At 39.3% G+C, this 15,572-nt stretch overlaps 2 protein-coding genes across 2 annotated transcripts; both read left to right on the top strand.

Annotated features, from left to right (window-relative positions):
- Nucleotides 1-405: 405 nt before the first annotated feature.
- On the top strand, nt 406-1,871 carry LOC103427630 (probable WRKY transcription factor 11). The gene is made up of 3 exons (XM_008365700.4): nt 406-1,110; nt 1,214-1,339; nt 1,458-1,871. Exons 1-3 carry the CDS (start codon nt 563-565, stop codon nt 1,627-1,629), a joined length of 846 nt encoding a protein of 281 aa, XP_008363922.3. The 5' UTR covers nt 406-562; the 3' UTR covers nt 1,630-1,871.
- Nucleotides 1,872-6,955: 5,084 nt separating this feature from the next.
- On the top strand, nt 6,956-15,289 carry LOC139190885 (uncharacterized). The gene is made up of 4 exons (XM_070811377.1): nt 6,956-7,032; nt 12,931-13,127; nt 13,544-13,655; nt 14,818-15,289. The coding sequence occupies exons 1-4, from the start codon at nt 6,956-6,958 to the stop codon at nt 15,287-15,289; spliced, it is 858 nt and encodes a 285-aa protein (XP_070667478.1).
- The last annotated feature ends 283 nt before the right edge of the window (nt 15,290-15,572 follow it).

Genomic DNA, 15,572 nt, shown 5'->3' with positions numbered 1-15,572 from the left:
ATATACAATACATAGACAATCGCTACATTACACATCCAGATTTGACAAGCATATCCATACAGAAAACAAAACAAAAATGAAGGAAAATATAACTAGGAGAATATCGTATTTAATTAGTTGCAACTTGGAGCTTGCAAGCATATCGTTTATGATATGATGAGATCTTGAAAGGAAAAGCAGATCATACAACATGATTATTCTTTATTTGGTTGATTTGAGTAGATGATAAAGTCAACATACGCAACTCAGAATGCCGCGGCCATTGGTCAATAATTAAAGCTAAAAAGTCAGTGCGTTACAAGACGGAACCCTCTTTCTCCTCTTTTGCCTCACGTGGGACCCATCACCAACCCCCTTCAGACTTGTTTTGTCTTCGTGTCATCATGTCCCATGCAAAAATCTCTACCTTGGATCCCATCCTTTGACTTTTACACCATCTTTTCGTTTCCCTTTTAACCCCCAACCCCCAACCCCCTCCCTTCTCTCAAACTCTCCCAATTCATAACTCCATCAATCCTCCCTCCCAAGTCTCTCTGTATTCTCAAAGCAAAAGCCAGCTCCGATGGCTATAGATCTAGTTGGCTTCTCCAAGATGGACGATCGGACTGCCGTGCAAGAAGCTGCCTCCGCCGGCCTGCAAAGCATGCAGCACCTCATCCGCACCCTGTCCAATCAAACCCCGTCCCACACTCCACTCGATTGCCGGGAAATCAGCGACTTCACCGTCACCAAGTTCAAGCACCTAATCTCCGTCTTGAACCGGACCGGTCACGCCCGGTTCCGTCGCGGACCGGCCAAACCAGCTTCAGATTCGGTCCATCCGAAACCTCAGACGACTTTGACTGCTTTTCAAACCCCAAAATCGGACAAGGACTACTCCACTACTGTGTCCCCTCCGGTCTCCACTACGTCGTCGTTTTTTTCCTCAAACACAATCGGAGACGGCAGCGTTTCCAACGGTAAAACCTTCTCATCAATTTCTGTGCCTACGCCTCCGGCTTTCTCCGCTGGAAAACCGCCCCTTCCACAATCTCACCGGAAACGGTGTCACGAGGGCGAACCCGCTAAAACGTCGTCGTCGTCGGGCCACTGCCATTGTTCTAAAAGAAGGTACTTTTTTTTTTTTTTTTGAACAAGAAAAGAAGGTACTGATTTTAGCATTTTTGTTTGAAGATTATTGTATTAAATGAATATTTGTTTTAATTATTTGTAGGAAGTCTAAGGTTAAGAGGACGATTAGAGTGGCGGCGATTAGCTCGAAAACCGCCGATATACCTGCGGACGAGTTCGCCTGGAGAAAGTATGGTCAAAAGCCGATCAAGGGCTCACCTCACCCGAGGTATTATTCTTCTTCTTTAAATCTCAACCGCACATCTTTTCAAAGTCAAACACAGATCTGAATGTTCTTTTTCCATGAAGCTCATAAATTAATTTTAATTGTATTTATTTGTTTGCAGAGGGTATTATAGGTGCAGTACAGTGAGAGGGTGTCCAGCAAGGAAACACGTGGAGAGAGCACAGGACGACCCCGAGATGCTCGTCGTTACCTACGAAGCTGAGCACCGTCACCCGCACCCTTACCCTTCCCTCACAGCCGCTAATGTGGGCCTTGTTTTCCAGTCGTCCTGAATAGAGTGACGCGGGGTCCACAGTTTGATTCCCGATCGTCACCGTTGAAGGCACGCCGTGACAGTGGAGAAGTACACAGCATGTGGACTTAGCGCTATTTCACAAGTCAAAAGAAAATGATGCTGAATTACAAAAATGAAATATACGGTGTAATGGAAACGGAGGGGTATATGATGTAAATTATGGAAGAAAAGAAGGGCGAAAGAGAGATGGAAAATGGAATATATACTTTTGATGAGTTATTGAATTTGTTCAATTTTTTTATTAATTTACTTTCTTTTTTTTCTTTTTTTATATACGAAATTAATTGTGTTGGTGGACGGAGCATTGGATTCTTTGGTTGAAATCTTCGTTGCGTGTGGAAATAGTCAAAAAGGGCGCGCATCGGAATAATCCTTTTGTTTTTTTCTTAGTTTTGATGTCGTTTTATGCTGAGAGAGTCAATTTGGACTATTTAGGTATCCGGGGTGGGGGCCAGGCCAGCAAATGCAGATTGGTTGTGACTTGTGGGGCGTTTAAAATGTCAATGACATGAATGATACGATATAGATGCGACTTTTTTAGCTTCTCCCACGTATCTAGTGCTTCGGGTGTATTAACTCCATTTTTATGAAAAAAAATATAAAATTTAAGCTATGAGTTGGAGATGCTATGGATCTTTTCAGTCGTACCTTACTTGAAATTTTTTTTAAGTAATATTTACAAACTCATTTTTACTTTTTATGCACTTTTATTAATTTTTTATTATTGATTTTTATCAATGCTTTCGATCCGACGACCAAAACTTATAAGAGGTGTAAGAATTAAAAATAGATTTATGAATTACATTACTATTATTTTTACTCTTCTTTTGCCTTTAGTGTTGCACCTAGTGATGCTCACGTAAGGTCCTTATTTTAAGGATTTGTGAGGACCAACTCTATATCAACCATAGAATTTTATTAAATGAGATCCAGAGGCTCAAATTTTTTCACAACTTAAAACACTCTATTTATCACTCTTAATTTGACCCATTTTGTGGAACCTGTTTGAGTTTTTATCACAAATGGTCCCTGAAATTGACTCACATCATCAAGATGATCCCTGAAATTGACTCACACCATCAAAATGGTCCCTAAAATTGAAAATCAATTAATGTAGTCCTTGAAAATAGGTGTCGCAAATCAATATGATTATTCCGCCACAGTTATGTACATTTTTTTGTTATGTGTTGATGTAGGTTTAATAATTTATTAAAAAAGCTGTCTAAATATCTTTTTGCACAATGAATTTTTTTAATCTTAGAGTGGACCTACTCTGATGAGAGATTCTTTCCATAAATTTGCAAAGGCACAAGGCATAATCAAGGCCTAAGAGAAGGTTTGGAAATAGTTTTCAACCAATAATACACACCTCAGTTATAACCTCATTATCTCAAGGCATACCTCGCTGTTCTTTGAGTCACTAGACCAGTAGGGAAGCGCCGAACAAGCTCTCCAAGATTAAGGTTGTGAGGATGTTGATCACCTAAATGTTAATAGTGATGTCCCAGAAATCATTGCCAATCAGCCAAGCTGTCACTAAAGGTGATCTCGATCCAGATTCAATTCAGTGAAGGGTGTTGAAGTGTGTAAAGATGAGTGTATTGAGAAATTTTTTTTAGATAATAGACAACGAAGGAGGTAGAGGAATGTGGACTATGATCAGAGGTGATTGCAGAACTGGGTTTTTGGGTTCACAACTTTTTATTAACTATTAAATTATTAAGGAAAGTATTATTGGCACTCCAAAAATCTCATTCTACACTCCTCACAAGTGTATATTTCTTTCCTAATATAGAAAGTTTGGAATGTAGAATGAGATTTTTGGAGTGCTAATAATAATTCCCATTATTAAACCTATTTGTAATTTTTTAAATTTAATTAGACTTGTGAGCTCCATTTATGTGTCACATCAGCACATAATAGAATTTTTGACAAAATTGTGATGGAAGGACTATGTTGATGCACAAAACCGGAGGGTCTTGGAACAACGTAAACCCGACCGTGAATCTGCAAGAAAGTAAAGAACACAAGATGTATCGTGGTTCACCCCAATGTTTGGGCTACGTCCACACTGATGTTGATTGTATTTCTCTCTAACTATATGTATGGGCTACAAGGGTGAGGGGGAGTCCCTCAGAGAAAGAGAGAGTTTGAGAGAGCTCTCTGTTTGTGAGGATGAGAGCTTGAGGTTTGTGAGGGTGAGGAAGCCCTTTTATAGAATAAGGGCTCATCACTTATTACATATTTGCCCCTTCATTTATTATATAATTACATTTGAGTCCCCCAAGTATTTATACGAGCTCTAAATACGGAAGTCCTAAGTATGGTACAAATAGTAGTCCCCCAAGTCTTCAGTCAAGAAAGTCTTTTGGCTGGAGACTTAAAATTCCGTCCATGTGTGGGCCGAAGTAACTAGATGTCGTCTAGAACTGAATACTCGATATGAGGTAGTGCTCAATGTGAAATGATGCTCAACTAGAAGTAGCACATGTTGCGAGGCTGCTCGGTTTGTGGCTTATGTTGCCTTGGTTGGCTCGGCTTGTGGCGTTAGGGAGTCCCTTTTATAGAATAAGGGCTCGCTCCTCAATACATAAATGATGAGCTAGAGTTGATGCTCACGGCGAGGCGGTTGTTCAGCAGGCGGTGATCATCTCTAATGATGGTGAGAGAGTCCCTTTTATAGAATAAGTGTTCGCTCTTCAATACATAAATGATGGGTTATGAGTGATGCTCGCGGCGAGACGGTTGCTCAGCACGCTGCGATGCTCTCTAATGATGGTGAGGGGGTCCCCTTTATAAAATAAGGGCTCGCTCCTCAATACATGAATGATGGGCTAGATTTGATGCTCGCGGCGAGACGGTTGCTCAGTAAGCGGCGATACTCTCTAATGATGGTGAGGGAGTCCCTTTTATAGAATAAGGGCTCGCTCCTCAATACATAAATGATGGGCTAGAGTTGACGCTCGCGGCGAGACGGTTGCTCAACTGGCAGCAATACTCTTTAATGAAGGTGAATGAGTCCCTTTTTTAGAATAAGGGTTCGTTCCTCAATACATGAATAATGGGTTAAGTCCCCCGAGTATTTTTCACGATGCCCAGTTGTGGAAGCCCAATATATTGGTACATAGTGCAGCCCCCCCAAGTCTTTAGTCAATAGAGGCTGTTGGCTGAAGACTTCAATTTCAATCCATGTATGGGCCGAAATGGCGGTTGTTCGGAGGCAGTCTTTGTATACCATGAACTGAAGCTTTGTAGGTGAAGCTTTTAAAGTGAAGCTTTGAAGCTGGAGCTCCGTAAATGAAGCTTTCGAAGCTGATTGACATGAGTGATGCTCATGAATGTTTATGTTGATTGAAATGAGTGATGTTCATGGATGTTGACATGAGTGATGCTCATGAATGTTGACATGAATGATGGTCATGAATGTTTATGTATGATTGACATGAGTGATGCTCATAAATGTTTATGTATGATTGACATGAGTGATGCTCATGTATAATTTTGGAGTACTGGACGTACTTTTGATTACCTAGTGGGTGATAATAGCGGCAGGCTGCCGAATAATTTTGGAGTACTGGACGTACTTTTGATCACCTAGTGGGTGATAATAACGGCAGACTGCCAAATAATTTTTTTGTAGTACTGGGCGTACTTTTGATCACCTGGTTTGTGATAATAAAGGCAGGCTGCCGAATAATTTTGGAGTACTGGACGTACTTTTGATCACCTAGTGAGTGATAATAGCGGCAGACTGCCGAATAATTTTGGAGTATTAGATGTACTTTTAATCACCTGGTTGGTGATAATAGCGGCAGGGTGCCGAATAAATTTGGAGCCATAGGGCCTAGCTCTTTTGGGCTTGCCGTTTTTTATTTTTTTATTTTTTTAAATTTTTTATTACCCTCTGTTGGGGTTATACAGATGTCAAAAGATAAGAAAAGTAAATCACATCATTCAAAACAAAGGTTTCGACACAAAAGCTTCGACAGTTGCAGATCGTTGGTACGTGCTGCACCTATTGCGTATTGGGTTGTTGCAGATCTTTTTCCATGTGAGTATTGCGCTTGTTGAATGTTTTACCTTTTCCTTTCTTCTTTCCACCGCACCTCTCTTTCTGTCTCTGTCTCTGCGCTGCTATCATGCATGTGCACCCAATTAATCATTAATCTCTTCTTTACCGTTTTTCCCCTACCACTTGCGGTCATGCTCAGTCAAATCTCAATCTCTCATATTTTATTCTCTTATTTACTTTTGCTTTCTGCTTTGCAGGTTTACAGCATGGGTGAGCAGTGATTGTAAATCCACTTACTCCTTGGCTTTTCTTATCTCCAGACTTCCTTTTGTTTTTTCTTGTCATTTCCTAAAAGAGGACCCATAGCACATGATTATCATTCAACTGTACAAATATGGAGTTCTAAGTGTAAAACTCGTCGGCTTGACTCAGCGTCTCCGCTTCATAACTCGTCTAAGTTGCTTGAATCGACTCAGTTGTGCCATCAGATCTGGTCGGATTAGATCAAAAGCGGCTGCAATGTGCGGCTGCGAGTTCTACTCGTCGGGTTCAAAGATCAAAAAAAGAGAGAAATGACCGAAAAATAACCAACCAACCTGTGTCCATTCTGTCACTCTGTAAACCAAAATTCGTTGTGAATCGTAACCCGCCGCCACTAGTAGTCGGCGGTGGACATGGCAGAGAGTCTGCTGGGCCGTGGCTGGAACCCGGCTCTCCACCTCTACTGGTGCGCACAAGGGCGAATCAGAGCGGTCAAGGTTCGCTTCACCCACTCGCCTTCGACTCCACTAATTCGTACCAGAGAGTTCGTCATAGTAGACCTGCTCATATTTAACCTGTTCGACGGGAAAGATCCGGTGTTTTCACTCCCTCCCTGGTTTTTATAGAGGTTGCAGCAAAATGATCCCGAATACGACGTCAGTGAGCAAATACAGGTCTTCTTCGGCATCGAAATCGGTCCAGTTTTCTTGGAGACGGCGATGAATCGATTCCAATGGTGGTTGGGAGAGATTAAACGGTGGTTGATAGAGAACCGAACGGACGGAGACGGAGATGAGGAGGTGTAAAGGTTGACACGCGTCGGAGAAGCGAATCTGTGATGGTAGTGGTGGTTGATCTGCTGATTGTAGTAGTGGTGGTCCTGGTGGTGGTGGTAGTGGTGGTGGAATAAAGCTGACGTCGGCGACGAGAAGCTTAAGCTCGTTAAATAAACGAAACCTGACGCCGATGACAAGATCCTGCCATTGGAAGCGGTGTAGAACTTTTCGGAAGGCGAGAGAGATCGGAGCACATGGCGCTTTTGTTTGCCCGGGTTCTCGCCCTCGATGAGGAAGATGCGGTCGCCATTGGAAAGTGCAGAGAAAGAAAGTAAGTGACGAGAGAGAGAGGGTTTTTTTTATCTTAAGGCCCCTAGGGCGTTGGATTTAGCCTCTATCTTCTCAAACTTGTGGGTGCAGCTTTTTTTTTGCTTGAGCCACACAAAGCCGGTTTCCCTCACGATCCCGCACTCTTCGATGTCTTTGAGGGGCAGAAGGCCATTGGGTAAGCAGGTTTCTGAGAGAAGCTCATTTGATTTCTGTTGGCAGATTTCATGTCCATGGTAGAGCTCGTCTGCCTTGGACTTGATCTTTGCTGTGATGAGAGAAGACATTTTGGTTTTTTGATCTGCTTCTTTTCAATTTCTGGAGGTTATTATTATTATTTTTTTTTGTTAGGGGGTTTTTTTTTTGGCTTTTCTGAGAAGTGGAAAATGTGTGGGTTGTGGGGAAAGGCGTGAGTTCAAAGGCAGAGAGAGAGAGAGAGAGAGAGCTCCGTGTCTGTGTCTCTGTGTGGGTTTTGCAGATTCACGTGAAAAAATGAAAGAGATCCGACATAGTTTTTCGTGTCGTTTTCCACAGACGGTGTCAAATGTTGATGCACAAAACCGGAGGGTCTTGGAACAACGTAAATCTGACCGTGAATCTGCAAGAAAGTAAAGAACACAAGATGTATCATGGTTCACCCAAATGTTTGGGCTAAGTCCACACTGATGTTGATTGTATTTCTCTCTAACTGTATGTATGGGTTACAAGGGTAAGGGGGAGTCCATCAGAGAAAGAGAGAGTTTGAGAGAGCTCTCTGTTTGTGAGGATGAGAGCTTGAGGTTTTTGAGGGTGAGGAGACCCTTTTATAGAATAAGGGCTCCTCACTTATTACATATTTGCCCCCCCATTTATTACATAATTACATTTGAGTCCTCCGAGTATTTATACGAGCTCTAAATACGGAGGCCCTAAATATGGTACAAACAGACTACGTTGATTTGGGACACCTACTTGCGGGAATACATTAATCGTTTTTCAATTTCAGGGACCATTTTTTATGTTGCATGTCAATTTCAAGGATCATTTTGATGTCGCGGGTCATTTCAATGACCATTTGTGAGGAAAAAAAATGACTTATGTGACTCATTTATGTATCATATCAACACTTAATGGAATTTTTAATAAAATTATGACGGAAGGATCACATCGATTTGCGACATTTATTTTCAAGAATTACATTGATTGATTTCAATTTCATAGACCATTTTAATGGTGATGGTCAATTTCAATGACCATTTGTGATAAAAACCCAACCTATTTTTCTTTTACCCTCGCAAATCTCTCCTACTGCATCTTCGTCAATGTTTTTCATCCTTTTGTATTAACAGGTTGTGCGATGCCAATTTTATTTGTTCTTTTGTTTGATTCACAAAAATTTCTTCAGTCTCTGATTACCTTATTTTTTTCGTTTTTTCTTTTTTTAAAAATTTTGTCCTAAATTGCAGAACACATGAATTTGTACGGCTTAATTGATTTTCCTTTATTTTATTTTATTTTATTTTGAACATCTGGTTTTCTTGCAGTAACAGTGCATCTGTATTTTAAATCATGGCCTATTAAATCCATTTGGATAAATGAATTTGGGAAAGAAAGTTCAAGGCTGTATGAGAAATAAAGTGCTTAAGATGATTTTCTTGGGAGTAGATTTATAGGCCATTAAGCTGTCAAGGAATTCTTACATGTTAGGACTTGGGAGGACTGTGTGAAAGAAAAGAACATGGGAGAGATCGTGAGGGTAAAAGAAACGTGGGTTCTCAATACAAAATGGGTTGAAATTAAAAAGGAGTGTAAATAAGATATTTTAAAATGTAAAATAATTTGAGCCGCTATATCTTGCTGAATAAAATCCTATGATTCGAGACAGAGCTGGTCCTTACAAGTCCTCAAAGTCCTTAGGTGAGCATCACTTGTGTTACACCATAATCAGAATCATTTATTATCTAGTTCACTCTTTAAAGAAATCGCCCAAAGTTTTTTTTTTCTTTCTTCTTTTGAATACATCGATATTTTTACACTAGGGGAAGGGGAAGTTTGGCTAAGCCACATAATGAGCAGCCTAATTTGGTATCGAATTCGCCATCTACGAGATTCAAACATAAGACCTCTCACTTCTAAGCAAATAGGAATATTACCATACCGTAGTACTGAGTAGTAGAAATCGCTCAAAGATTAACTCCATAGAAAATTAATCAAATTAGAAATCTTTCAGCTGTCCAATAATTGTTGTCAAGATTTCATTGTTTAACTGGGTAACATGATGGTTGTCAAGTGTTTATTGGGTGAATGTAAGATGGATCAACATTTTTAAACTTGGTTCCATTTTAGCTATTCAAATCATCGCGTAACATTGTAGGATGACAAACAGTGTTGGGAATCTTAAAATGAGAAGGTTCTTAACATGCATTCCCTTACTAATTATGATCCTACGACATTTATGACAAACTTGGTAAAAACCTCTCCAATCCAATGCACCAAAGTTTGGGACTCAGTTCTTATCTTTTAAGTCACAATGTTTGATTCACCATAGCCTTAAAACATATATTTAAGTTTTCGTGGAGTACCATGTGAAAGAGGAGGAATTTAAAACAAACATTTGTTATATGGACACAACTAAGCTGAAAATAATCGTATGAGTGGTAGTATAAGTAACTTTTTTTTCCCCATTTAAATGGAGCATCTCGTACTACTGTGAGTTATGTTCATGACTTAAAAAGCAATCTGTCAAGTTTGTGTTAGCTACAAGAGAATGAAATTGTGGTTAGTTTATGATCCAGCGAAAAAGGTGCAATCCGCTGCGAGTCAAAAGCATCTAGAAGTCTAATTTCCAAGGTGAATGATCCAACATGACTTTGGCTCTTTTGCCATGGCCAGTTGAATCTCAATTTGTAGAAGACTATATCTGAACAAAATGATGACAAATCTTGTTATTCTTCCTTCTAATGTACGTGAACATTGTGTTATTAGCGAACAACTATTAGAATACAAATATGATAATGTATTTTCAAAGCCAACTAAGTGCAAAGAAGCATAATAGACGGAGGTCTTGAATTGTTTCAAACGTTACCAGGCATTGAAACACAATTTCCATCCTAGTTTATGTACTCATTGCTGAATAAGGATTTCTTGTCAGTGTTCCACTTGGATCCTAATAGGAGAGACAAATGGGCTGAACATGTATTTACACTAGGCCTATGCTCTTGCAATATATACATTCTATATTAAATAAAATGCATATTGTTGATTTGAGCATTAAGGTTTTTTCAGAGAGGAGAAGATTTGATATAGAAGACTCATGGCTTCATCATTGTCGATCTCTACATGAAAAGATGCACTATATTGAGGTTTGCTATAGCTTCTTCTTCGTCTGCTTCTATAGTTTTGATACTTGTATGATTATGGTTCGTGAGCTTAATTTGTTAACTTATGTATTTTATAAGTCTTACATGTGGTATCAGAGCCTTTAATAAAAACTCTCATGATTTTCATTAGTGATTATAATAACTCTCATGTGGTATCAAAAGAGCGAAAGCTTTCGCTGTGTTGGATCTATCTTGCAAAAGAACGAAGAATTGGATGAAGATCTCAACCATAGAATACAAGTTGGATGGATGAAGTAGAAAACTGCATTGAATGTTTGTGCTATAAAATCTCGTTCCCATATTTCATTAGTTAATTTTTCGTATTATGTATTTTCAAGAAATTATTATTATTAATTTTATTTTTCGTTAGTTTTTGGACTTCTGGTTGGTTAGTTAAAGTTTGTTTTTCTGTAATTAGTCATTAAAAATTCATAGATCTTTCAGGGTCACTCTTAATATTTTCGGATAGAGTTTGATCACACAAGCACGTAGGCAAAAGCCATTCGCGAAATGAAGTTATAACGAATGAGAAATAAGTGAGCAAATGCGGTGGCAAATGATAGTTTGGTCCCTCTATATATAGCAGCCCAACACAAGTCTGGACATGATCTTCTATTTAATGAAGGTAGACCCGCGTTCACTGACTCGACCGGCAACACAACCCATGTTTAACGTTGATTTCAGCAAATTGAGGCAGCGTCGATCTTGGCCACCACCCATGGTCGACTCCTCTCCTTACCTCGAGTATTTGGATAGAGTTTGATCTCACAAGCACGTAGGCAAAAGCCATTCGCAAAATGAAGTTATAACGAAGGAGAAATAAGCGAGCAAAGGCGGTGGCAAATGATAATTTGGTCCCTTTATATATAGTAGCCCAACCCAAGTCTGGACATAATCTATTTAAGGAAGGTTGACTCGCGTTCACTGACCCAACCGGCGACGCGACCCATGTTTAACGTTGATTTTTGCAAATTAAGGCAACGTCGATCTTGGCCACCACCCATGGTCGATTCTTCTCCTCACCTCGAGTAAAGCCCAGCGATCAACCGTAGGACGGGTGGATCGACGAGCGAAAAGTTGAAGGATTCAACGAACAACAATCTCGTTGTTCCTGTTGATAATGCTGGCAACCACCACAAACCTTGAGAAGCCCGTGACGCCTAAAGCAAAACCTTAGTCTTGGATAGGACGTTCGTGCAGCGGTGGTGTCACAGTAGCTCCACAAGTTTACTGTCCACCTACACCTTCTTCGATGGTTTTCACTGTTTTCCATTTAGATCTGGACTTTGGCACATGTATAACATTTTCTTCCCTCAATGTGAGCTTCATTGTGGTGTAATTTGTATCGATTGATATTGGTCGAATTCCAGCAATGTTGTGGCCACAGGCCACTGCATGCGGTGGCCCATACGCTGATGACCCACTTTGTTCCCTGTAGCTAATTTAGATGCCTTGAATCTGTGTTTTACTATGTTTAACGACATTCAACCTTGTGAACCTAGTTTTGTAATTCCTACTTCTAACGAAAAAACTCTTCCTTCTGTGGTTCAGGCACCCAAATTGGAGCTTAAACTGATTCCTGAACATTTGAATTATGCATTTTTGGGAGAGGATGAAACATTATTGGTCATCATATCATCATAACTCACAGCAGAAGAGAGGGAGAAACTGATCCGAGTACTGAAGGATCACAAAATTGCCATAGCTTGGAGTATTGCAGATATCAAAGGTATAAATCCAGCTACATGTATGCATAAGATTCTGTAGGATGAATGTGCAAAACCAACAAGGGAAGCTCAACGCCATCTGAACCCATTCATGATGAAAGTCATCAAGAAAGAGGTTATCAAACTTCTTGATGTTGGCATCATATATCCTATCTCAGACAACACGTGAGTGAGCCATGTTCAAGCAGTTCCGAAGTGATCCAAAGTCACAGTTGTTAAGAATGAAGCTAATGAGCTAGTGCCTACACGTGTGCAAAATAATTGGAGAGTCTGTACAGACTATCGAAACATAAACAGCACCACACGCAAAGATCACTTTCCAGAAAGGTTAGCTGATCGTTCTCATTATTGCTTTCTTGATGGCTATTCTGGATATAATCAGATTGCAGTTGCTCTAGAGGATCAAGAAAAGACAACTTTCACATGTCCATTTAGCACATTTGCATATCGGAGGATGCCGTTTGGACTTTGCAATGCCCCCGCCACATTTCAAAGGTGTATGGTAAGTATCTTTTCTAATATGATTGAGAAAATCATTAAAGTTTTCATGGATAGTTTTTCAGTTTATGGTGATTCTTTTGATACATGTCTACATAATCTGTCCCTAGTTTTAAAACGTTGCCAATAAACTAATCTGGTCTTAAATTGGGAAATATGTCATTTCATGGTTTCGTATGGATTAGTTCTAGGGCATATCATATATGAAAGTGGAATTGAAGTTGATAAATCTAAAGTATAACTTGTTAGTTCTTTACCCATCCCTACTACTGTCAGGGAGGTTCGTTCTTTTCTTGGACATGCAGGTTTCTACTGTAGGTTTATGAAGGACTTCTCAATGATTTCTAGACCCTTGTGCCGTTTGCTTCAAAAGGATGTAACATTTGATATGAATGAAGAGTGTGTGGTAGCATTCAACAAGCTTAAGGAGTTGTTATCCATGACTCCTGTGATCATGCCACCAGATTGGAATTTACCTTTTGAGTTGATATGCGATGCTTCAGACTATGCCGTCGGTGCAGTTCTAGGGTAGCGTGTCAACAAAGTGCCACATGTCATTTATTATGCATCTCGAACACTCAATCATGCACAGTTGAATTATTCAACAACAGAGAATGAGCTTTTAGCTATTGTATTTGCTTTAGAAAAATTTAGATCTTATTTGATTGGGAAGTTATTATGTTTTCTGACCATGCAACTTTGAAGTATCCACTCACAAAAAAAGATGCAAAACCGCGACTCATTCGATTGATACTTCTGCTTCAAGAGTTTGACTTAGAGATCAAGGATAAGAAAAGGAGTGAGAATGTTGTAGCATATCATCTTAGCAGACTTGTGCATTCAAACACAGAGGAATATCTCATCCTTTTACGTGAGAGTTTTCCGGACGAGTAATTGTTTTCATTAAAGGCTACTGACCCTTGGTATGCAGATATTATCAATTACATGGTCACCAAAAAGATTCCGGATGATTTTACACGTGCTCAGAAAGATAAGCTTGTCAAAATCGCCAAATACTACGATATTGCCCTGATGATTAGAAGGTGTGTCCCCGAATCTGAGTTTAAATCTATTCTAACTTTTTGTCATTCTTATGCATGTGGTGGCCATTTTAGAGCAAAGAGGACAACCCTTATGGTGTTAGAGAGTGGTTTTTATGGCCTAGTTTGTTTAAGGAAGCATACAAGTTTTGTGCAACATGTGATCATTGTCAACGAACACGTAACTTGGGCCTAGGGATGGCAACGGTTCAGTTTGGGGACGAAAATTCTATATCCATCCCCATAACCACAAAAATTAACCATATCCATAACCACAAATTAACCATCGGGGATTATCCATAACCATATCCACCGGGTAACGGATTTTCAATTGGTTATCGGTTATATCCATCTTCGTAAAAAATTATAAAAAAAATTATATTCATCCAATTGATGCATTATAAATTTTAGTAAATACTAATTCCGTCATTAAATAGCAACATCCAATTACAAAAAACATAACAATATATTTGAAGTTGTTCATGATAACATGCACCAATTTCTTGATAGTGAAACTCTTGAATAGAGATGAATCTAATAAACTTGTAACATTTGATAATTGATATATAAAATGATTCAATGAATTAACTTGGTTGAGTATAACAATAAGAGTATTGAATTGATGAGGTTGTTGGTATGCCCTATGCATGGTGCATAATAAAGATAGTATAGGGTTTGTTGCATGCATAATGAATTAGTCTAGAGAGAGTTCGGTAAATTGAATAAAATTATATTATATATCAAATATATATATATAATATTCGGGTCGGATTAGGGGACGGATATGGATTGGGGACCCCTATAACCATATTCAAAATCATAACCGAATAAAGTTCACGGTTTTTCCCCACATCCATACCATACCCGAATTTTCATATCCATATCCAATCCATTCGGGCGGTTATCCATAGTTATCGGGTTTAATGGTTAGAATTGACATCCCTACTTGGGCCCAAGAAATCAAATGCCACAAACTCCTATTTTGATTGTTGAGATCTTTGATGTGTGGGGCATTGATTTTGATAGGACATTTTCCATCTTCAAATGGTTTTCTTTACATTTTATTGGTTGTGGATTATGTTTCTAAATGGGTGGAAGCGAAAGCCACCAAAACTAATGATTCAAAAGTTGTTTCAAATTTTATTAAGACTAACATCTTTGCAAGATTTGAAATACCTAGAGCAATCATCAGCGATGGAGAGAGTCACTTTTGCAATAGAACATTTGAAGTGTTGCTTAGGAGGTACAATGTCACACATAAGGTGTCTACACCTTATCATCCGCAAACTAGTGGTCAAGCAGAATTATCAAACCGTGAGGTGAAGCAAATTTTGGAGAAAATTGTGAGTCCTAGTAGAAAGGATTGGAGCATGGGCTTGAAAGATGCATTGTGGGCTTATAAGACTGCCTATAAGACTCCTATTGGAATGTCCCCATTTATGTTAGTTTATGGGAAACCATGTCGTCTTCCAGTAGAGTTAGAGCACAAAGCTTATTGGGCGATCAAAGCCTACAACATGGACATGAGTGTTGCCGGACAACAGAGAAAGCTTCAATTGAATAAGTTAGACGAAATTCGGAATGATGCATATGAGTCTAGTCGAAATATACAAGGAGAAATCAAAGACATTTCATGACAAGATGATCTTAAGGAAGAGCTTTGTCATTGGACAGAAAGTTCTTCTATTTAATTCTCGCCTTCGGTTATTTCGAAGTAAGCTTCGTTCTCAATGGGTTGGTTCATTTGTTATAACTAATATTTTTCCTCATGGTGCAGTGGAAATCCAAAGTGCAAAGACTGGAGGCGTGTTCAAAGTGAATGAGCATAAACTTAAGCCATATTACGAGTCTTTTGTGAAGCATGATGTGGAGGTTGTACCCCTCCAAGAACCATCTACCCTTGGATGATTACTCTTAGTG

The sequence above is a fragment of the Malus domestica genome, chromosome 13, assembly GCF_042453785.1.
Source record: "Malus domestica chromosome 13, GDT2T_hap1".
In the NCBI taxonomy this organism is placed as follows: Eukaryota; Viridiplantae; Streptophyta; class Magnoliopsida; order Rosales; family Rosaceae; genus Malus; species Malus domestica.
The sequence above is the reverse complement of the archived record's forward strand: the minus strand, read 5'-3'. Positions and strand labels throughout refer to the sequence as shown.